Source organism: Coloeus monedula, assembly GCF_965178545.1.
Source record: "Coloeus monedula genome assembly, chromosome: 30".
NCBI classification, from domain to species: Eukaryota; Metazoa; Chordata; class Aves; order Passeriformes; family Corvidae; genus Coloeus; species Coloeus monedula.
In genome coordinates this window covers 2,399,629-2,422,115 of record NC_138810.1, presented here as the reverse complement: position 1 = coordinate 2,422,115, position 22,487 = coordinate 2,399,629, and the positions used below count along the sequence as shown (strand labels likewise).

The window sequence follows — 22,487 nt, the reverse complement described above, 5'->3', positions numbered from 1 at the left end:
ACACACCCTCAGCCTCCGGTACCGGCTCTTTTACCGGTGGGAGCAGCGGGGAAAACACACCCTCAGCCTCCGGTACCGGCTCTTTTACCGGCAGGAGCAGCGGGGTAAACGCACCCTCAGCCTCCGGTACCGGCTCTTTTTGGGGTGTGAACAGCGGGGACCCCCCCTCTAATCCCGGATCTTTTAGGGACAGGAGAAGCGGGGACCCCCCCTCCAGTACCGGTTCTTTTAGGGGAGGGGACCCTCCTGCTCCGGTACCGGCTCTTTTTGGGGTGGGAACAATGGGGCCACCCCCTCTGATCCCGGATCTTTTAGGGGTGGGAACAGCAGGGACCCCCCTTTAATCCCGGACCTTTTAGGGGTGGGAACAGCGGGGACCCCCCTTCAATCCCGGATCTTTTTGGGGTGGGAACAGGGGGGACCCCCCGTTAATCCCAGATCTTTTAGGGGTGCGAGCACTGGGACACGTTTATCGTTTGGGGGGACCCCCCACAGCTGGAGCCCCCCCTCAGGACCCTCAGCCACCCCCATTCCCTCCCAGGGGGATCCGCAGCATCCAGGGGTGATATTTATTAATCCCTGGATCCCCCCCAGGATGGGGAGAACACCCCCAAACCCACCCGTTTTTACCCCAGGATTGAGCCCCCAGTGGTGGGGGGGTTTTGGGGTGCAGGAGGAGGCCCCCAAGGAGGGGATAAAGCAACCAGAATTCTGTTTATTGATCACTTCAATCCCTGCCTCCCGCCGGGACCGACACCGGAGGAGAAATGACGGTAAAAAAGGAAAAAAAAAGAAAAAAAATCTGACAAAAGAAATGCAAATAAATTAAATTCCCAGCGAGTCCCATGGACCCAGGCCAGAGGCGTCTGCCCACGGAAAAAAATCAAATAAAAGAGGGGAGTAAAAATGAGAAAAGGTCCAAAACAAACAAACAAACAAAAAAAAGTACAAAAAAACCCCCCAAAACAAAACAAAAAAACAAAAACACAGAACCACAATCACGAGCGTCTGGAAAAGTAACACCGAGGGCGAAGAAAGCGGAACCAAACACGGGGCAGCAGCGGGACGAGGTGGGAGATGCCCACCGGGGGAGATCCGGCTGCTCCCGGGGAGAGGGGACGGGGCATGCACGGAGCGAGGGCACAGCGGGGTCCCCAAGGCCAAAGGAGCCCTCGCTCCGGGGTCGGTGACATCGGCAGCGCCCCGTTTGGGGACACCCAAGCGTTTGGGGACACCCAAGCGTTTGGGGACACCCAAGCGTTTGGGGACACCCAAGCGTTGGAGAGCGAGGTGGAAATTCCAGAGGGGGCGTGGGGAAGATTGGGCTGTGGGAGGAGCTGCCGGGCAGCGATCCCGGTCCTGGAAGGGGTGGGAGGGGGTGTGAGCTGGATGTGAGCCGGGATTTTGGGGAACCCCCTCGAGGGGTCTGGCAGTGCGTGGGAGCCACCACTCCCTCCCTCCCTCTCTCCTTGGAAGACCAGCGTGAGCCCAGACGGGCACGCACGGAAGGGGTTTCAACGCGTCCATTCAACGGGGCGACCTCACGGGCGGGAGGAGCTGCCACCCAAAAAACCCACGGAGGCGGAGGAACCGCGGATTCCCTCAGATCTCCTCCACGCCGTGAGCGAAGATCATGACGAGGCCGGGCTCCAGCACCATGTCCTCGCCCATGTGCTGGTTCTCGCAGGCCATCACCACCACGGCTTGCTTGCCGGGGATGCGTTTGGCCACGTAGTTCTCGTAGTAGCGCCGGTTCATCTGGCGCGTCTCCAGCGTGGCCAGGCCCTGCGGCCAGTTGCGCTCGTGGGCGTTCTCGATCAGCTCGTTGGTGATGGACGCCGGGCAGCCGCTCTCCACCAGCGAGCGCTTGATGACGGCCTGGAGCACCGCGTCCGGCGTGGAGATCATCCCGCCCCAGCGCGTCACCCGCGCCGGCTGCAGGGAGTTCACCCACCTGGGGGGCACGTGGAGGGGTCAGGGGTGGGGGTTTGGGGTGGAGTTGTTGAGGGTCACCCAGCTGGGGACACTCAGATGGGTCAGGGGTGGGGTTTTGGGGTGGAGTTGTTGAGGGTCACCCACTTGGGGACACTCAGAGGGGTCACAGATGGGGTTTTGGGGTGGAATTGTTGAGGTTCTCCTACTTGGGGACACTCAAAGGGGTCAGGGATGGGGGTTTTGGGGTGGGATTGGCAGAGTTGTTGAGGGTCACCCAGCTGGGGACACTCAGAGGGTTCAGGGATGGGGTTTTGGGGTGGAGTGGTTGAGGGTCACCCACTTGGGGACACTCAGAGGGGTCACAGATGGGGTTTGGGGGTGGCATCATGGAATTCTTGAGGGTCACCCAGCTGGGGACACTCAGAGGGGTCAGAGGTGGGGTTTTGGGGTGGAATTGTTGAGGTTCTCCCACTTGGGGACACTCAGAGGGGTCAGGGGTGGGGTTTTGGGGTGGAATTGTTGAGGTTCTCCCACTTGGGGACACTCAGAAGGGTCAGGGGTGGGGTTTTGGGGTGGAGTTGTTGAGGGTCACCCACTTGGGGACACTCAGAGGGGTCACAGATGGGGTTTTGGGGTAGAATTGTTGAGGTTCTCCTACTTGGGGACACTCAAAGGGGTCAGGGATGGGGGTTTTGGGGTGGGATTGGCAGAGTTGTTGAGGGTCACCCAGCTGGGGACACTCAGAGGGGTCACAGATGGGGTTTTGGGGTGGAATTGTTGAGGTTCTCCTACTTGGGGACACTCAAAGGGGTCAGGGATGGGGGTTTTGGGGTGGGATTGGCAGAGTTGTTGAGGGTCACTCAGCTGGGGACACTCAGAGGGTTCAGGGATGGGGTTTTGGGGTGGAGTTGCTGAGGGTCACCCAGCTGGGGACACTCAGAGGGGTCACAGATGGGGTTTGGGGGTGGCATCATGGAATTCTTGAGGGTCACTCAGCTGGGGACACTCAGAGGGTTTAGGGATGGGGTTTTGGGGTGGAGTGGTTGAGGTTCTCCCACTTGGGGACACTCAGAGGGGTCAGGGGTGAGGGTTTTGGGGTGGAATTGTTGAGGTTCTCCCACTTGGGGACACTCAGATGGGTCAGGGGTGGGGTTTTGGGGTGGAGTTGTTGAGGGTCACCCACTTGGGGACACTCAGAGGGGTCACAGATGGGGTTTTGGGGTAGAATTGTTGAGGTTCTCCTACTTGGGGACACTCAAAGGGGTCAGGGATGGGGGTTTTGGGGTGGGATTGGCAGAGTTGTTGAGGGTCACTCAGCTGGGGACACTCACAGGGGTCAGGGATGGGGTTTTGGGGTGGAATTGTTGAGGTTCTCCCACTTGGGGACACTCAAAGGGGTCAGGGATGGGGGTTTTGGGGTGGGATTGGCAGAGTTGTTGAGGGTCACTCAGCTGGGGACACTCAGAGGGGTCACAGATGGGGTTTTGGGGTGGAGTTGCTGAGGGTCACCCAGCTGGGGACACTCAGAGGGGTCACAGATGGGGTTTGGGGGTGGCATAATGGAATTCTTGAGGGTCACTCAGCTGGGGACACTCAGAGGGTTTAGGGATGGGGTTTTGGGGTGGAGTGGTTGAGGTTCTCCCACTTGGGGACACTCAGAGGGGTCAGGGGTGAGGGTTTTGGGGTGGAATTGTTGAGGTTCTCCCACTTGGGAACACTCAGATGGGTCAGGGGTGGGGTTTTGGGGTGGAGTTGTTGAGGGTCACCCAGCTGGGGACACTCAGAGGGGTCACAGATGGGGTTTTGGGGTGGAATTGTTGAGGTTCTCCTACTTGGGGACACTCAAAGGGTTCAGGGATGGGGGTTTTGGGGTGGAGTGGTTGAGGGTCACCCACTTGGGGACACTCAGAGGGGTCACAGATGGGGTTTTGGGGTGGAATTGTTGAGGTTCTCCTACTTGGGGACACTTGGATGGGTCAGGGGTGGGGGTTTGGGGTGGAGTTGTGGAATTTCTGAGATTCTCCCACTCGGAGGGGTCAGGGGTGGGGGTTCGGGGTGGAATTGTGGAATTTCTGAGGTTCTCCTACTTGGGGACACTCAAAGGGGTCAGGGATGGGGTTTTGGGGTGGGATTGGTGGAGTTGTTGAGGGTCACTCAGCTGGGGACACTCAGAGGGGTCACAGATGGGGTTTGGGGGTGGCATCATGGAATTCTTGAGGGTCACCCAGCTGGGGACACTCAGAGGGGTCAGGGGTGGGGTTTTGGGGTGGAGTTGTTGAGGGTCACCCACTTGGGGACACTCAGAGGGGTCAGGGGTGGGGTTTTGGGGTGGAATTGTTGAGGTTCTCCCACTTGGGGACACTCAGATGGGTCAGGGGTGGGGTTTTGGGGTGGAGTTGTTGAGGGTCACCCAGCTGGGGACACTCAGAGGGGTCACAGATGGGGTTTTGGGGTGGAGTTGTTGAGGTTCTCCTACTTGGGGACACTCAAAGGGGTCAGGGATGGGGGTTTTGGGGTGGGATTGGCAGAGTTGTTGAGGGTCACCCAGCTGGGGACACTCAGAGGGGTCACAGATGGGGTTTTGGGGTGGAGTGGTTGAGGGTCACCCACTTGGGGACACTCAGAGGGGGTCACAGATGGGGTTTGGGGGTGGCATCATGGAATTCTTGAGGGTCACCCAGCTGGGGACACTCAGAGGGGTCAGGGGTGGGGTTTTGGGGTGGAATTGTTGAGGTTCTCCCACTTGGGGACACTCAGATGGGTCAGGGGTGGGGTTTTGGGGTGGAGTTGTTGAGGGTCACCCAGCTGGGGACACTCAGAGGGGTCAGGGGTGGGGTTTTGGGGTGGAATTGTTGAGGTTCTCCTACTTGGGGACACTTGGATGGGTCAGGGGTGGGGGTTTGGGGTGGAGTTGTGGAATTTCTGAGATTCTCCCACTCGGAGGGGTCAGGGGTGGGGGTTCGGGGTGGAATTGTGGAATTTCTGAGGTTCTCCTACTTGGGGACACTCAAAGGGGTCAGGGATGGGGTTTTGGGGTGGGATTGGTGGAGTTGTTGAGGGTCACTCAGCTGGGGACACTCAGAGGGGTCACAGATGGGGTTTTGGGGTGGAATTGTTGAGGTTCTCCCACTTGGGGACACTCAGAGGGGTCAGGGATGGGGTTTTGGGGTGGAGTTGTGGAATTTTTGAGGTTCTCCCACTTGGGGACAATCGGAGGGGTCAGAGGTGGGGGTTTGGGGGGGAATTGTTGAGGGTCACCCAGCTGGGGACACTCCGAAGGGGTCAGGGATTGGGGGTTTTGGGGTGGAATTGTTGAGGTTCTCCTACTTGGGGACACTCGGACGGGTCAGGGGTGGGGGTTTGGGGTGGAATTGTGGAATTTCTGAGGTTCTCCCACCAGGGGACACTCAGAGGGTTCAGGAATGGGGGTTTTGGGGTGGGATGGTGGAGTTGTTGAGGTTCTCCTACTTGGGGACACTCAGGGGGGTCAGAGGTGGGGTTTTGGGGTGGAATTGTTGATGGTCACTCAGCTGGGGACACTCAGAGGGGTCAGGGGTGGGGTTTCGGGGTGGGATTGGTGGAGTTGTTGAGTCTCACCCAGCTGGGAACACACAAAGCTCCCAGAGATGAGAACTCCAAATTCCCCCTAAAAACCAACAAATCCCCCCTCAAACCCCACAAATTTCCCAAAACCACCTACTAATTCTTCCCAAAACCCCTACAAATCTCTCCCAAAACCCTACAAATCCCCCTACCAAAACCCACAAAAACTCCCCCTCATCCTCTCTTTCCCCACACCAGCCTCCTCCCGGCCCCTCCGGGCTCTCCCCAGGCGCGTTCCCGCTGTTCCCAGCACTCACTCCAGGATCTCGTTGTACTCGATGGTCTCCTCCAGGTTCTGCAGGTTGGGGTTGACGCTGCGGATCGCCCTCATGTAGGCCTTGAGCAGCTGGATGTCCCTCTTCTGCCGGGGCAGGGAAAAGTGGGATCGGGAAATGGAAGCGTCCCGGAGACCCCAGAGCAGCCCAGGTCGGCCCTGCAGAGCCCTGACCTCCCCTCGGCCTTTTATTCCCTGGTTTTTTGGGGATTTTGGTGTTCAAACACCCAAATCTGCCCCTTCCCAGCCCAATCTCGGAATTCCTGGAGCTCCCAGCATGGCCCAATCCAGCCACGCTCAACCCACACCTCCCCCAGCCACTTTTTTTCCCATTTTTTGGGGATTTTGGTGTCCAAACCCCCAAATTTGCCCCTTCCCAGCCCAATCCTGGCATTCCCAGAGCTCCCAGCATGGCCCAGTCCAGCCACGCTCAGCCCTCACCTCCCCTCAGCCTTTTATTCCCTGTTTTTTTGGGGATTTTGGTGTTCAACCCCCAAATTTGCCCCTTCCCAGCCCAACCCTGGCATTCCTGGAGCTCCCAGCCCAGCCCTCACCTCCCCCAGCCACTTTTTTCCCAGTTTTTGGGGATTTCAGTGTCCAAACCCCCAAATCTGCCCCTTCCCAGCCCAATCCTGGCATTCCTGGAGCTCCCAGCCCAGCCCTGACCTCCCCCCAGCCACTTTTTTCCCATTTTTTGGGATTTCAGTGTCCAAACACCCAAACCTGACCCTTGTTTTTTCCCATTTTTCAGGATTTCAGTGGCCAAACCCCCAAATCTGCCCCTTCCCAGCCCAACCCTGGCATCCCTGGAGCTCCCAGCCCAGCCCTGACCTCCCCCCAGCCACTTTTTTCCCAGTTTTTGGGATTTCAGTGTCCAAACACCCAAACCTGACCCTTGTTTTTTCCCATTTTTCAGGATTTCAGTGGCCAAACCCCCAAATCTGCCCCTTCTCAGCCCAATCCTGGCATCCCTGGAGCTCCCAGCCCAGCCCTGACCTCCCCCCAGCCACTTTTTTCCCATTTTTTGGGATTTCAGTGTCCAAACACCCAAACCTGACCCTTGTTTTTTCCCATTTTTCAGGATTTCAGGGTCCAAACCCCCAAATCTGCCCCTTCCCAGCCCAACCCTGGCATCCCTGGAGCTCCCAGCCCAGCCCTGACCTCCCCCCAGCCACTTTTTTCCCATTTTTTGGGATTTCAGTGTCCAAACACCCAAACCTGACCCTTGTTTTTTCCCATTTTTCAGGATTTCAGGGTCCAAACCCCCAAATCTGCCCCTTCCCAGCCCAACCCTGGCATTCCTGGAGCTCCCAGCCCAGCCCTGACCTCCCCCCAGCCACTTTTTTCCCATTTTTTGGGATTTCAGTGTCCAAACACCCAAACCTGACCCTTGTTTTTTCCCATTTTTCAGGATTTCAGGGTCCAAACCCCCAAATCTGCCCCTTCCCAGCCCAACCCTGGCATTCCTGGAGCTCCCAGCCCAGCCCTGACCTCCCCCCAGCCACTTTTTTCCCATTTTTTGGGATTTCAGTGTCCAAACGCCCAAACCTGACCCTTGTTTTTTCCCATTTTTCAGGATTTCAGTAGCCAAACCCCCAAATCTGCCCCTTCCCAGCCCAACCCTGGCATCCCTGGAGCTCCCAGCCCAGCCCTGACCTCCCCCCAGCCACTTTTTTCCCATTTTTTGGGATTTCAGTGTCCAAACACCCAAACCTGACCCTTGTTTTTTCCCATTTACAGGATTTCAGTGTCCAAACCCCCAGAACTGCCCCTTCCCAGCCCAACCCCGGCATCCCTGGAGCTCCCAGCCCAGCCCTGACCTCCCTCCAGCCACTTTTTTTCCCCATTTTTCCACGATTTCAGTGTCCAAACCCCCAGAACTGCCCCTTCCCAGCCCGATCCCGGCATTCCCAGCCCCACCTGCTCGGCCAGCTGGTGCTTGTGCTCGGCCGAGGTCTTCTCCAGGTCGGCGATGCGCAGCTGCTGCTGCTGCACCACCGAGCGCAGGTGCTTGATGCAGTTGTGGTTGGGCAGCTCATCCTTGGGCATTTCCAAGCTGTCAGGAGAGTGGAAAAAAGGTTGGAGCCCCCGAATTAGGGGAATTGACACCTTCCAGAGTTCATCCAGGCGTGGAAGCCCAGGGAAGGAAGGCCCTGAGTGCCAGACTGGGGGGAGAACTTTGGGAATAATGCACTAGAAGTGGGGATTTTCCTCCTCTAAACCGTCCTGGGCTGTTCCAAACAGCTTTTTCCATGAGGAAATTCCTGCTGCTGTCCATCGTGACCCTCTCCTGGAGGAATCTGGGGCCATTTCTCATCCTGGTGTTCCCTGGGAGCAGAGCCCGACCCCACCCGGCTCCGCTCTCCTGTCAGGGAGTTGTGGGGTGAAAAGGTCCCTCCTGAGCCTCCTTCGCTCCAGGCTGAGCCCCTTTCCCAGCTCCCTCAGGAGTTCTCCAGACCCTTCTCCTGCTGGCCCAGCCCTTGGCCAGCTCTGGCCACGCTCCAGCCCCTCAGTGTCTCTGTGGCCGTGAGGGCCCAGAACTGGACCCAGGTGTGGCCTCAGCAGTGCCAAATCCTTCCCAACCCTTTCCCTGCAGGATCTTGGACTTCAAACCCTGGTAGATCCCAAATCCAGGGGCTGCAATGACTCTGGGAAGACCCAAAAAGCTCCAGCACCCAAGGGACTGAAATTCTTGCTCGTCCCTTCCTGAGCTGAGCCAAGGGAGTTCAGGAAGAAACGGGTTGGACTTAAAAATCCTTCCCTGCAGCACCTTGGCCTTCAAACCCTGCGAGATCCCAACCTCAGGGTCCATCCCGAGGCCATCCCAGAGCCTGGAATGAGCCTGGGAAGACCCAAAAAGCTCCAACAGCCAAGTGAGCTAAAGAAGAAATGGGTTCCACTTCAAAAACCCTTCCCAATCCTTTCCTTGCAGCACCTTGGCCTTCAAACCCTGCGAGATCCCAATCTCGGGCTCCTGCCTTGAACCCCTGACCCTTCCTGTGCCCACCCTGTGTCCATCCCGTGCCCACCCTGTGTCCATCCCAGGACCCTTCCTGGTGCCATCCCGTGTCCATCCCAGGATCCTTCCCATCCCCATCCCAGGGCCATCCTGGTGCCATCCCAGGATGCTTCCTGTGCCCATCCCACAGCCCTTCCCAGTGCCACCCCATGCCCACCCCACAGCCCTTCCCAGTGCCACCCCATGTCCATCCCAGAGCCCTTCCCAGTGCCACCCCATATCCACCCCACAGCCCTTCCTGCTGCCACCCCATATCCACCCCACAGCCCTTCCTGCTGCCACCCCATGCCCATCCCAGAGCCACCCCATGCCCACCCCACAGCCCTTCCTGCTGCCACCCCATGCCCATCCCACAGCCCTTCCCAGTGCCACCCCATGCCCATCCCAGAGCCCTTCCCAGTGCCACCCCATGCCCATCCCACAGCCCTTCCTGCTGCCACCCCATGCCCATCCCACAGCCCTTCCCAGTGCCACCCCATGCCCATCCCAGAGCCCTTCCCAGTGCCACCCCATGTCCATCCCAGAGCCCTTCCTGCTGCCACCCCATGTCCATCCCACAGCCCTTCCCGGTGCCACCCCATGTCCACCCCACAGCCCTTCCTGCTGCCACCCCATGCCCATCCCACAGCCCTTCCCGTGCCCATCCCAGAGCCCTTCCCAGTGCCATCCCCCGGCGTCCATGCCCATCCCGTGCCCATCCTCACCCGCATCCCTGCTCGCAGGTGACCGGGCGCTTGGGGTTGTGCTCGCAGTCGTTGAGGTGGGCCATGAGGTTGTCGAGGCGCACGACGGCCGTGCAGCCGAAGACGGCGTTGTCGCAGGTGATCTGCAGCTTGGAGAGCATGTTCCGCATGATCCGCGGCACCGGGCGCAGGTGGGCCACCGTCACCACGCTGCGGTCCACGGGGCACGTCTGCTGCTGCGAGAACCACTGCGTGATGCAGGCATTGCAGAAGGCGTGCTCGCAGTGCGGGGCCTGCGGGGAACGAGCCCGGGGTCACTCGCGGAACCGCTCGGGGGTCGCTCAGGGATCGGTCAGGGATTGGTCAGGAACCGCTCGGGGATTGCTCAGGGATCAGTCAGGGATCGCTCAGGGATTGCTCAGGGATCGGTCGGGAACCGCTCGGGGGTCGCTCAGGGATCGGTCAGGGATCGGTCGGGAACCGCTCGGGGATTGCTCAGGGGTCGGTCAGGAACCGCTCGGGGATGGCTCAGGAACCGCTCGGGGATGGCTCAGGGATCGGTCAGGGATCGGTCAGGAACCGCTCGGGGATGGCTCAGGGATCTCTCAGGGATCGGTCAGGGATCGGTCAGGAACCACTCGGGGATGGCTCAGGAACCACTCGGGGATGGCTCAGGAACCGCTCGGGGATGGCTCAGGGATCAGTCAGGGGATCAGTCAGGGATTGCTCGGGGATTGCTCAGGGATCGGTCAGGGATCGGTCAAGGATCGGTCAGGAACTGCTCGGGGATTGCTCAGGAACCGCTCGGGGATGGCTCAGGGATCAGTCAGGGGATCAGTCAGGGATCGCTTGGGAACCACTCAGGGATGGCTCAGGGATCAGTCAGGAGATCACTCAGGGGATCAGTCAGGGATTGCTCGGGGATGGCTCAGGGATCGCTCAGGGATTGCTCGGGGATCGCTCAGGAACCACTCAGGGATTGCTCAGGGATCAGTCAGGGGATCAGTCAGGGATTGCTCAGGAACCGCTCGGGGATGGCTCAGGGATCGGTCAGGGATCGCTCGGGGATCGCTCCGGGATTGCTTGGGAACCGCTCGGGGACGGCTCAGGGATTGCTCAGGAACTGCTCAGAGACGGCTCAGGGATCAGTCAGGGGATCAGTCAGGAATCGCTCGGGGATTGCTCTGGGATTGCTCAGGAACCGCTCGGGGATCGCTCAGGGGATGGCTCGGGAACCGCTTGGGGATCGCTCAGGGGATGGCTCGGGGATCACTCAGGAATCACTCAGGGATTGCTCAGGGATTGCTCAGGAACCACTCGGGGAACCACTCGGGGATCGCTCGGGGGATGGCTCGGGGGATGGCTCGGGGGATGGCTCGGGGGATGGCTCAGGAATCACTCAGGGATTGGTCAGGGATCACTCAGGGGATCGCTCAGGAATCACTCAGGGATTGCTCGGGGATCACTCAGGGATTGCTCAGGAACCACTCAGGGAATCGTTGAGTTTGGAATCGCTCAGGGAATTGCTCAGAGAATCGCTCGGGGATCGCTCAGGGGATTGTTGAGTTGGGAATCGCTCAGGGATCACTCAGGGGATCACTCAGGGGATCACTGAGTTTGGAATCACTCGGGGAATCGTTCGGGAACCACTCTGGGAACTACTCGGGGATTGCTCAGGGATCACTCAGGGAATTGTTGAGTTCGGAATCGCTCAGGGGATCGCTCAGGGATCGGTCAGGGAATCGCTCAGGGGATTGTTGAGTTGGAAATCGCTCAGGGATCGCTCAGGGCATCGCTGAGTTTGGAATCGCTCAGGGGATTGTTGAGTTGGGAATCGCTCAGGGATCACTCAGGGAATCACTCGGGGATCGGTCAGGGAATTGCTGAGTTTGGAATCACTCAGGGGATCGCTCGTGGAATCATTGAGTTTGGAATCACCCCAGGGAATCACTCAGGGGATTGTTGAGTTTGGAATCGCTCAGGGAATCGCTCAGGGAATCACTAGGGGATCCCTCTCCTGGGCTGATCCCTCTCCTGGCACTGATCCCTCTCCTGGCGCTGATCCCTCTCCTGGCGCTGATCCCTCTCCTGGGGCTGATCCCTCTCCTGGGGCTGATCCCTCTCCTGGGGCTGATCCCTCTCCTGGTGCTGATCCCTCTCCTGGCGCTGATCCCTCTCCTGGCGCTGATCCCTCTCCTGGGGCTGATCCCTCTCCTGGGGCTGATCCCTCTCCTGGCGCTGATCCCTCTCCTGGCACTGATCCCTCTCCTGGTGCTGATCCCTCTCCTGGCACTGATCCCTCTCCTGGCACTGATCCCTCTCCTGGTGCTGATCCCTCTCCTGTGCTGCTCAAACCCTTCCCAGGAACCCCCAGAGCTCCCTCCACGCCTGATCCCGACACCCCCGAGCCCGGAGCTGCCGCCGGATCCCCCAGGTGGGACCTACCTGCACCGGCTCCTCCAGGACCCCGCTGCAGATGGGGCAGATCAGGTCCTCATCAACGTCGCCCTGAAATCGAGCTACATCATACCCCATCGCTCGTCACCGGCGCCAGAACCCTGCGGGGCGGAGAGCACTCAGGAGCAGGGAAACACGGCGGGAACGCTCACGGGGCAGACCCCAGCCCGAATTCCCAAATTCCCTCTCTGCCTCCCTCACACCGGGCAGGGAAAGAGGTCCCGGCCCCTGGGATGTTCCCATTGGATGTTATTCCCAATCCCAGCGTGGATTTCCCACGGGGTGGGTGTTGGGGTTGGATCTGGGGTGGTTTTTTTGGGGTGGTTGCTTCGGTTGGCCGAGGTGGGGACGGGTGCCAGGGCCCGCTCCCGGTGCAGCCGGAGCTGCGCCAGCCTCGGGCGTGGGAACTGGCAGCGTTCCCAGGACGGCATTCCCGGCTTGTTCCCTCCTCCGGCCCCTTCCGCTTGCCCAGGGCCGGGCGGCCTTGAGCTCTGTCCCGGCCGTTGCTGCTCCCTCTGCCCCTCCCGGCTCCCGGAATCCCCAAATCCCCGAATCCCCAAATCCCAACGGGAGCCGGGAGCGGGGGGCGGACACCCAGACACAGCCCCGGGCTCTGGAACTGTGAGGGGACCCGAATTCCAGCTGGGCAGGGCAGGAATGCCAGCTGTGCCCGCAGCAGGAGAGCTGGGAATGCCAGCTGTGCCCACAGCTGGAGCGCTGGGAATGCCAGCTGTGCCCGCAGCAGGAGAGCTGGGAATGCCAGCTGTGCCCACAGCTGGAGCGCTGGGAATGCCAGCTGTGCCCGCAGCAGGAGTGCTGGGAATGCCAGCTGTGCCCGCAGCTGGAGCGCAGGCTCGCTCTGGAGGGCAGCCGAGGCCTGGGCCCATTCTGCAGCCAGATGTGGCCTCCTGGACACAGCCAGATGTGGCGACCTCCTGCACCTCTAAACCAGCCAGATGTGGCCCCCCCAGCCAGATCCAGATGTGTGGGGCTCCTGCACCTCAGCCCCGTCCAGCTGTGGCCCCCAGCCGGGGGGCAGAGTGGGTGACCGAGGGACGGGTGACCAAGGACGGGTGACCGAGGGACGGGTGAGAGGTGCCCAGGACCCTCCCCGGGGCAGCAGGCCCGGACTTTGTGCCCTCCCTGTCCCCTTGAAGCCGCTCCGGGCGCCGGCGGATCCTTTCTTCCCGACAAAAGGCTCCTCGGCAGCGGGAAAATCCCGCGCCAGGCCTCGATAAGGTGGCCAACGGCTGCGGGGTGGGGGGGTCGGGGCCTTCCCACGCCCTGGAACGGCCCCAAATCCCTCCCCGGCCCTTGCCACGAGCTCGGAGCGGGATGAGAGCGGCTGGAAGGGGAACGCGGCGCGGCCGGGAGCGCGGGGTGAGCTTTTCCATGGATGGGCCCCTGGAATTCCGGGTGCTCCCGGAGCAGCCCCAGGCGCAGCCTGTGCTCTCCTCCCGGCCCAGCGGGATCCCAGCGGGCTCTTCCCAAAATCCTGCTGCTCCTTGGCCTTTCGCTTCCAAGCTTCCCGATTGCAACTGAATTCCAACCGAATTCCAATTCCAAGCTTCCCGATTGCAACTGAATTCCAACTGAACTCCAACCCCATTCCGACCCAATTCCAACTGAATTCCAACTGAATTCCAACCCAATTCCAACCCCATTCCAACAGAATTCCAAGATTCCCAATTCCAACCCAATTCCAGCCCCATTCCAACCAAATTCCAACTGAATTTCAACCCCATTCCAACTGAATTCCAACCCCATTCCAACCCCATCCCAACAGAATTCCAAGATTCCCAATTCCAACCCAATTCCAGCCCAATTCCAACCAAATTCCAACTGAATTTCAACCCCATTCCAACAGAATTCCAAGATTCCCAATTCCAACCCAATTCCAGCCCAATTCCAGCTGAATTCCAACCCCATTCCAACCGAATTCCAACCCCATTCCAACCGAATTCCAAGATTCCCAATTCCAATGTGAATTCCAGCCCCATTCCAATTGAATTCCAACCGAATCCCAACCAAATTCCAAACCAATTCCAAACCAATTCCAAACCAAATTCCAAACCAAATTCCAAACCCATTCCAACCCCATTCCAACCCCATTCCAGCCCCCCTTCCACTGAGCCTCCCCATCCAGGCAGGGCACACCGATCCCAACAGGAGCCTCCAAAGCCTCCTCCAGGAGAATTCCAGCACCTTGGAATTCTCCCCGTTCCCCGACCCAGCCGCTCCCCCGCCGGGGCTCTGCCGGGATCCCGGAGCAGGAACGGGGCTGGAAACGTCTCCAAACGCTCGGGGGAGACGGATCCGGCGTCCCGGGGAACGAGCGCGGCCCCGAAGCTGCCAGAGCTCCAGGAGCCAGGATTTTGGGATTGTTGGGATGTCCAGGAGCTGGATTTGAGGAGGGTCCCTTCCAGCTGAGGATATTCCATAATTCCTGAGCTCTGGAAGCGTTTGGGAAACGCTCTCAGCGCTGGGATTTGGGGTTCCGTGAGTTCCGGGAAGCGTCTGCACAACGCCGCCAGGGACAGGGTGGGATTTTGGGATGTCCTGGGCAGGCTTTGATCCCTGGGGGTTTTTTTCCATGGATATTCCACAGTTCTGGGGTCAGCCAGGAGAGGAAGAGGGGGATGAGAGCGAAGATTCCCAGGAGCAACCCCTGGAATCAGCGCCGGCAGCGGAGCCTCTGCCTGACCTACTTGTCCGGCGACCCAGTTTCCATCCCAGGCACTGGAATTCCTGGGGAATCGTGGAATTTCTGGGGGATCCATGGAATCCCCGAGCTTGGGAAAGCCCTCCCAGACCACCCAGCCCCGAGTGCCACGTCCAGGGACACGTCCAGGGATGGGGATTCCAAACCTCCCTGGGCACTCCCGAGGCCTGGCCACCTTTTCCATGGAAAAAATTCCTCCTGCTGTCCAACCTGACCCTCCCCTGCTGCAACCCGAGGCCGTTTTTCCTTCTCCTGCTGCTCCCTGGGAGCAGATCCCGACTCCCGTCCCACTCCGACCTCTTTCCAGGGAATTGTGGAGCGAAAAGATCCCCCCTGAGCCTCCTTTTCTCCAGGACGAGCCACTCCTCACGGGAATTTCCGAATCCCAACCTTTCCCTGGTGTGGAAGGACAAGCTCCCTGCTCCCCCTGCTCGGATTTATCCCGGGAAGGGCTGGGAAATCCCACAGATATCCCAGGGATATCCCAGGGAACGGAGCCCCGGCAGCGCAGGGCCAGGGACGGAGTCACAGCTCATGGAAACGGGAAGGCAGAACAGATTGAGCATCCCAAAAATCCACGGAATACCAGCCAAGAACCTCCCCTGCACAGCTCAGACCCCATCCCAAAAATCCATGGAATACCGGTTGGGAACCTCCCCTGCACAGCTCAGAACATTCCCAGCCCGGTCCCATTCTCCCAGGAATTCCCTGCCCGGCTCCAGATTCTCCACTGGGAATAACTGGTGAGGGAGCCCCAAACCAGTTCTGCCTGTGCAGCACCCCCAGCCTCATTAACCCTAATTAACCCTCCTGCTAATGACCCCACAGAGCAGCAGCAGCATTCCCAGCCTTCCAAAAACAGGGATCGGCCTCGATCCCGGCTGGAATGCCAGAGTTCCCAGGAAGCACCACTGGGATGATCCCAAAAGAGCTCCGGATCCAGGGGGAAAAAAAAAAACCTCGGGATTTGGGGTTGGATCCCTTCAGCCAAAGGGAAGATCCTGGATTTTCCTCGTGAACCCTTTCAGGTGCTTCCCAATCCTTGTGTTGGGACACAAGGATCCAAAGAAAATTCCTTCTCCAAACCCGAATTTTCCCCCCTCTCAGCAGGGACAAAACTCAACGGATTCAGCTCAAAAAAAGCTTCTCCTGCTGGGAAGGTTTCAAGCAGAGGTTTTTGGGGATAGCTGCCTCAAATCCATGGAATTTTCGGTCGGCGGTAGGAAAATCGGCTGGAAGAGGAGTCGTTAAGGGATAACGAAAAGCCCAGAAGCACCCAGGGAATCCGAACCCCAACGGCCTCCAGCGTGGATCTGCGGGATTTTCCTCACGTCCAGGGAGCGAAAGTTGCCAAAGGGACCGAAATATCCATCAAAATCCAAAGGGTTTTGGAAATTGGAGGGAATTTTTGCCCAGGCAGGAGCCGGCATCTAACGGGAAACGGGGGGAAAACGGCGGCTCCGGAATTGTACCGGGAGCTGGGTAAGGAGGAACGCCGCCCTCCGCTTCCCCAGCGGGGCAATTCCTAACTCTGGGAAGTATTTTGGGATGCCTGGAAATATTCCAAAGGTTGCCAGAACCACGGGAATGCTCCAAATCCAGCATTTCCTCCGTGGAGGGGGAAGGGAAGTTTGTGGATATTCCCACAAGGAATCCCTCGGAAAATCCTCCCGGGAATGCTCGGCAGCGGGGAATCGCCTCGCTCCAGCATTCCCAGATCCACCATTTCCCCCACCTCAGCCTGGTTTTCCAGCAGGGAATCATCCCAGATCCGGGCTCGCCGCTTTTTCCACGTGGAAAAGTCTCTGCTCGGCTCTGCCCCGGCTCGTTCCCACCGGGAATGGGGCGGGATTCGGGATGGGCTCCCACGAGAACCATTCCAACCTCCTGCCCACATCCCGAAAAACCACGGGAAGAGCGGCCCAGGGATGGATTTGTGGGCCTGGGGGTGGCTTTGCATCCCTGGAATTCCGGCTGGGATGTGATTCCAGGGCTCTGGATTCAGCCAGAGGGGTTTGGAATCATCCTCAGGGGGTTCCTTCAGCACAAAGACTCTCCCTGGGAATCTCTGGGAATTCCAAACTATTCCCAGCTCCTTCCACATGAAATCCAGGAGGCGGCTCCTGAGCCAGCCCGGCAGGAATTCCACCAAACCTCTGGAATTTTGGGAAGATCTCCCCATTCCCCCACGGATACCGATCGATCCCGAAGGTTTTTCGGAGCAGCCCTGGAAGCGGGGAGAGCTCCAGGAGAGCGGGGGAAGGATGAAAGCGGAGGAAGGATCAGCTCCATCCGCACGGAAAAGGGATCCCGGATTTACCTCCCGCGGCAGAATTCCTCCTGGAACGGCTCGGGGCTGGCACGGCCTCACTCTGTGCAGGGAACCTCTCCCAGAGGCCCATTTTTCCCTTCTCCTCTTCCACGTCCCTCCAGGGCGGAGTCCGGATCTGATCCCAAAGGAAAAGGGGGAAAAAAAACAACACAGGGAAAAGCAGGATGAAGCCAAAGGAGCTGGGATTTCCTGGAGAAGCTCTGGAGAAGCCACGGAGCAGCTGGAAGTGGCCACAGCTGCCACGAGGTGCCCGCCGAGCTCAGAATTCCCACCACGGGATTTTGGGAAGAGCCAGAATCCCTCCGGAGCTCCCAACCTCCCTGGGCACTCCAGGAATTCCAGCAGCAGGGAAAGCACAAAGCTCATCCCGCTCCAGATTCCCGAAAATCCCCCTGATGCCATCCCAAGGTTGGGTTTTTTCCCCTCCCTCCTGTGGAAATCCGGGAATCTGGAATGGGGAAAAAAAAAAACATTTTGGGGTTTGGCTCCTGGAGGCAGCGACCGAGGGGATTTCGGCACTTGGGATTCTTGGAATTCTGGGATTTTGGGGGGGTTTTATGTTTATTGCTTGAAATCCAATAAAATGAAATGAAATCCAATAAAATGAAATGAAATGAAATGGAATGAAATGAAATGAAATGAAATCTTTGAGCCCTGCTCTCCCTGCGCTTCCGGGCTCGGGGCGAGCGCTGGGTGCTCCCCACATTCCCCAAATTCCTTTGGAGCGTGCCCCACATTCCTTGGGGCTGTGTCCCCCAAATTCCTCGGGATTGTCCTCAAATCCTCACAGATTGCTCCCCAAATTCCTCTGGATTGTCCCCCAAATTCCTCGGGATTGTCCTCAAATCCTCACGGATTGCTCCCCAAATTCCTCTGGATTGTCCCCCAAATTCCTCGGGATTGTCCTCAAATCCTCACGGATTGCTCCCCAAATTCCTCTGGATTGTCCCCCAAATTCCTCGGGATTGTCCTCAAATCCTCACGGATTGCTCCCCAAATTCCTCGGCATTTTCCCCCCAAATTCCTCGGGGATTTTTTTCCCCAAATTCCTCGGGGATTTTTTTCCCCAAATCCTTGCGGATTGACCCCCGAATTCCTGCGGATTGTGCCCCGAATTCTCCTGGATCCTTCCCACATTCCCTTGAGATCGGTCCCCAAATTCCTCAGGATTCGCCCCAAAACTCCCCGGGACTCTCCCCGACGTTTTTTGGATTCTCCCCGAACTCCGCCTCCGCTCTCCCCCCGCCGCTCGCTCCCGGACAATTCCCCGCTCACCGGAGCCGCTCCCGGCCCCAACCCGGTTTTCCCTCCCGATCTCCCGGGGAGGAGCCGCCGCCGATGTCCCGGCGGGGCCGTTCCGTTCCGTTCCGTTCCGTTCCGTTCCGTTCCGTTCCGCTCCGCCGCTTCCCGGGACCCGCCGGGACCCCCCGGGTGCGCTACCGAGACCGGGCCGGGGCTCCTCCTCCAACCGGCACCGGCACCGGGACCCCCCCGGCGCTCTCACGGTCTCGGGCGGTTCACCACCTCCCCCAGCCCCCAAACCCCAGCGGCCTCTCCCGGTGCTACCGGGGCCGCATCGCGCGCGCCCGCCCACCCCGGCAGCCCCGAACACAATCCCCGGGCCCCCTCCGCTCCCCCTGGCACAGCCGCCGCGGCCCCACGTACCGAGGCCGCCGGGCCCGGGCCGCTCGGGGCCGCTCCGGGGCCGTTCCGGGCTGAGGGGCGGCCGCGGCCTCCTCCGGGTGCCCCCGCCCGGCCCCGCCGCGCCGGAAGTGCCGCGCCGGAAGCGCCGCTCTGGCCGCGCGGGCCGGAACTCGCTGGTCGGGGCGGGGAAGGGGAGGGGCTTATCCCCGGAGTCCCGCCCTTTCTGCCTTACTATTGGTTGGAGCCGCTGTGCGTCACCCTCTCTCGCGCGCGCTGATTGGCTGAAGCCGCGGACTTCCGGGAGCGCCCGCGGCGGCGGCGCCGTCGTGCCCGGTGAGCGCGCGGCGGGAGGTGCGAGCGCCCCCTGGTGGCGGGACGGGAGAGAGGGCGGCCCCGGTCCCGGCCCCGGTCCCGATCCTGGTTCTGCTCCCGGTCCCGGTGGCCCCGGAGTCTCGTTCGTGGGTAGTCCCGTTCCCGCGGTCCTGTCCCCGGTGTCCCGGCGGCGCCGTCCCCCGCGTCCCCGCAGTCCGGTGGTCCCGTTCCCAGCAAGGATGCTCCCGGTGTCCCGTCCCCGGCGGGCCCCTTCCCGCGGTCTTGCTGCCTCCGCGGTGCCGTCCCCGGTGTCCCGTTCCTACGGTCGCGTCCCCGCTGTCCCCGCAGTCCGGTGGTGGCCGGTCCCCGGTGGTCCCGTCCCGTCGCTCCTCGTCCCCAGCAGCGGTGCCTCCGGTGTCCCATCCCCGGTGTCCGGTCCCCGGTGTCCCCACAGCCCGGTGGTCCCGTCCCCGCGGTCCCAGCAGCGATGTCCCCATGGCCTCTCCCCGATGTCACCCCCGGGTCCCCCCGTCCCGGTGGTCCCATCCCGGTGTCCCGTTCCCGGTGTCCCGTTCGCGGTGTCCCGTTCCCACATCCCGGGTGTCCCGTCCCTGCGGGCCCGTCCCAGGGGTGCCACCGCCGGTGTCTGCCCGGTCCCCCCAGTCCCCAGAGTCCTCCCTGTCCCCGCTGTGCCCCCCCCGCTCCGGTCCCCAGTGTCCCCAATCCCAGTGTCCCCAGTCCCCAATGTCCCCAGTCCCAGTGTCCCCCAGTCCCAGTGTCCCCCCAGTCCCAGTGTCCCCCAGTCCCAGTGTCCCCCCAGTCCCAGTGTCCCCAGTGTCCCCAGTCCCAGTGTCCCCAGTCCCCAGTGTCCCCCCAGTCCCAGTGTCCCCAGTGTCCCCAGTCCCAGTGTCCCCCCAGTCCCAGTGTCCCCCCAGTCCCAGTGTCCCCAGTGTCCCCAGTCCCAGTGTCCCCCCAGTCCCAGTGTCCCCTGCCGCTGTCCCCCCGCTGTTCCCCCCATCCCCGCTGTCCCCGCTGTCCCTTCAGTGTCCCTGCTGTCCCCAGTGTCCCCCCGATGTCCCCCCATGCCCCAGAGCTCTCCCCATTCCTGATGTCCCCGCAGTGTCCCCGCTGTCCCCTCGCTGTCCCTGCTGTCCCCCCATCCCCGCAGTGTCCCCGCTGTCCCCAGTGTCCCCCCATTCCTCAGCACTCTCCTCATCCCTGCTGTCCCCGCTGTCCCCCCGCTGTCCCCCCCCCATCCCCGCTGTCCCCCCGCTGTCCCCCCCCCATCCCCGCTGTCCCCGCTGTCCCCGCTGTCCCCCCATCCCCCCTGTCCCCGCTGTCCCTCCCCCATCCCCGCTGTCCCCGCTGTCCCCCCGCTGTCCCCCCCATCCCCGCTGTCCCTCCCCCATCCCCGCTGTCCCCGCTGTCCCCCCGCTGTCCCCGCTGTCCCCGCTGTCCCCCCCATCCCCGCTGTCCCCCCGCTGTCCCCGCTGTCCCCGCTGTCCCCCCCCCATCCCCGCTGTCCCCCCGCGCTGACATTTCCCCGCGCAGGCTCCCGCCGGCACCATGAGCACCGAGACGCTGGTCAAGGACGTCAAACCGGGGCTCAAGAACCTCAACCTCATCTTCATCGTGCTGGAGACGGGTGCGTGCGAGCCCCCCCCCGCCCCCCCCGGGTCCCCTCCGTCCCCTCCATCCCCCGCTGACCCCCGGTGTCCCCTGGGTGTCCCCTCCAGGCCGGGTGACCAAGACGAAGGACGGCCACGAGGTGCGGACGTGCAAAGTGGCCGACAAGACCGGCAGCATCAACATCTCGGTGTGGGACGATGTGGGGAACCTCATCCAGCCCGGCGACATCATCCGGCTCACCAAGGGGTACGGCGGCACTTGGGGACCCCCGGGGACCCCCAGGGACCCCCAGGGACCCCCGAGTCCCTCATCATCGTCATCCTCCTCCTCAGCTACGCCTCGGTCTTCAAGGGCTGCCTGACGCTCTACACCGGCCGCGGGGGGGACCTGCAGAAGATCGGCGAGTAAGGACGGGCCCAGGGGGGTTTTGGGGTCTGGGGAGAGTTTGGGGGGTCACGGGGGGACCCCACGGCCCCGCTCTGCCCCGCAGGTTCTGCATGGTCTACTCCGAGGTGCCCAACTTCAGCGAGCCCAACCCCGAGTACGTGGCGCAGCAGTCGCAGGGCAAAGGGGTGAGTTGGGGGGGCTCGGAGTCGAGTCCCTCCCAGATTTCCCCTGGATTTTCCCAAAAATTCCCCCAAATTTGCCCCAAATCCCCCTAAATATTCCCAACCCCCCAAATTTCCCCCAAATCCCCTCGAACTTCTCCCAAATTTTCCCAACCCCTCAAATTTCCCCCAAATCCCCTCAAACTTCCCCCAAATCCCCTCAAATTTCCCCCAAATCACCCCAAATTCCCCTAACCCCCCTCCCAAATCCCCCCAGATTTTCCCAACCCCTCAAATTTCCCCCAAATCCCCTCAAACTTCCCCCAAATCGCCCCAAATTTCCCTAACACCCCCTCCCAAACCCCCCCAAATTTCCCCCAAATCCCCCCCCAGAGCCTGGGGGGAGGGGCCATGGTGGCACTGCCGGGACCCCTCCCGCCAGCACCCCCAGCTCTGTGACACTCGGGGGGTCTCCGTCCCGTCTCCCCAGGCCCAGAACGAGAGCGCGACCCCGGCAGCTCCCCAGCCCCCCCAGGGCCCCCCCGCCGCCCCCCCAGGTGGGTACCGCAGCCCCCTCCCCCTCCTCCGTGCCACCCCGCACCCCCTCAGCCCCCTCCTCACCTCCCGGTTCCCCGCAGCCCCCGACAGCCAGAACGGGAACGGGCTGAGCCCGGGGGGGCCCGCGCACCCCCCCGCCGCCCCCCCGCACCCCCCGAGCGGCCGCATCACCCGCAGCCAGCCCGGCCACCCCAACCCCGTCAGCAACGGCAAAGAGACGCGCAGGAGCAGCAAGAGATAACGGGGACCCCCCCGCGGACCCCCCCCCCGGACCCTCCCCGGGACCACCGGCAACTGGGGGCGGAGGGGGGGGTGGTCCCTGGTGCCCCAGCCCCGGGGCGAGGAGGGGGTGCCCGGTGCCCACTCGCGGCGGTGCCTCCGGGGGGGGGGGGCGAGCGTGGCCTGGACCCCCCCCCCCCCCCGCCGCCTCCGGTGCTCGGGGGTCCCGGGCAGGACGGGGCAGCCCCCGGGGGGGGTGTCCAGGCCGTGCTCCCCCCCCTCGTGCGCGGTCGGGACGCGTCGGGTGGGGGGGGGTTAATAAAGAACCGAGCTCTGCCCGCGCCTCCCCGGCTCTGCCCAGCGCGGGGGGCCCGGACCCCCCCGCCCGCCGCTCTCCGGGCCCTCCCCGCGGCCCCTCCCGGCACCGGGGCCGGCTGGGAGCAGCTCCGGGGTGACCCTTGGCCCCCCCCGGGTCGGGCGCAGCAGACGCGGGACGGGGACGGGGACAGGCGGGGGACAGCGAGGGGCGCGCCATCGGCTCAGGTGGGCACG

General features: G+C 61.6%; 2 protein-coding genes across 4 annotated transcripts; one reads left to right on the top strand and one right to left on the bottom strand.

Annotated features, from left to right (window-relative positions):
• Positions 1–695: 695 nt before the first annotated feature.
• RNF41 (ring finger protein 41) lies at positions 696–18,830 on the bottom strand. Its single transcript, XM_082299246.1, has 7 exons — positions 18,691–18,830; positions 17,014–17,140; positions 11,960–12,072; positions 9,536–9,807; positions 7,733–7,868; positions 5,796–5,899; positions 696–1,954 (listed from the first exon to the last, which is right to left on the bottom strand). Exons 3-7 carry the CDS (start codon positions 12,047–12,049, stop codon positions 1,603–1,605), a joined length of 954 nt encoding a protein of 317 aa, XP_082155372.1. The 5' UTR covers positions 12,050–12,072; positions 17,014–17,140; positions 18,691–18,830; the 3' UTR covers positions 696–1,602.
• Positions 18,831–18,968: 138 nt separating this feature from the next.
• NABP2 (nucleic acid binding protein 2) lies at positions 18,969–22,269 on the top strand. 3 transcript variants are annotated; one of them, XM_082299244.1, is made up of 7 exons: positions 18,969–19,002; positions 20,533–20,626; positions 20,718–20,856; positions 20,943–21,014; positions 21,101–21,182; positions 21,649–21,715; positions 21,797–22,269. In XM_082299244.1, the coding sequence occupies exons 2-7, from the start codon at positions 20,548–20,550 to the stop codon at positions 21,955–21,957; spliced, it is 600 nt and encodes a 199-aa protein (XP_082155370.1). In that variant the 5' UTR covers positions 18,969–19,002; positions 20,533–20,547; the 3' UTR covers positions 21,958–22,269. The 3 variants fall into 3 exon arrangements, with proteins under 3 accessions (XP_082155370.1, XP_082155368.1, XP_082155369.1); XM_082299242.1 differs by having other exon boundaries at positions 18,995–19,127; XM_082299243.1 differs by lacking the exon at positions 18,969–19,002 and adding an exon at positions 19,022–19,131.
• Positions 22,270–22,487: the final 218 nt, after the last annotated feature.

Excerpts from the sequence above, each read along its gene's own strand:
- RNF41 (XM_082299246.1), bottom strand. The coding sequence starts at position 12,049 with ATGGGGTATGATGTAGCTCGATTTCAGGGCGACGTTGATGAGGACCTG. Across the intron at positions 9,808-11,959 it reads TCCTGGAGGAGCCGGTGCAG|GCCCCGCACTGCGAGCACGC; the intron begins GTAGGTCCCACC and ends CGTTCCCCGCAG. Across the intron at positions 7,869-9,535 it reads ACCTGCGAGCAGGGATGCGG|CTTGGAAATGCCCAAGGATG; the intron begins GTGAGGATGGGC and ends CTCTCCTGACAG.
- NABP2 (XM_082299244.1), top strand. The coding sequence starts at position 20,548 with ATGAGCACCGAGACGCTGGTCAAGGACGTCAAACCGGGGCTCAAGAAC. Across the intron at positions 21,015-21,100 it reads GACCTGCAGAAGATCGGCGA|GTTCTGCATGGTCTACTCCG; the intron begins GTAAGGACGGGC and ends TCTGCCCCGCAG. Across the intron at positions 21,183-21,648 it reads AGCAGTCGCAGGGCAAAGGG|GCCCAGAACGAGAGCGCGAC; the intron begins GTGAGTTGGGGG and ends CCGTCTCCCCAG.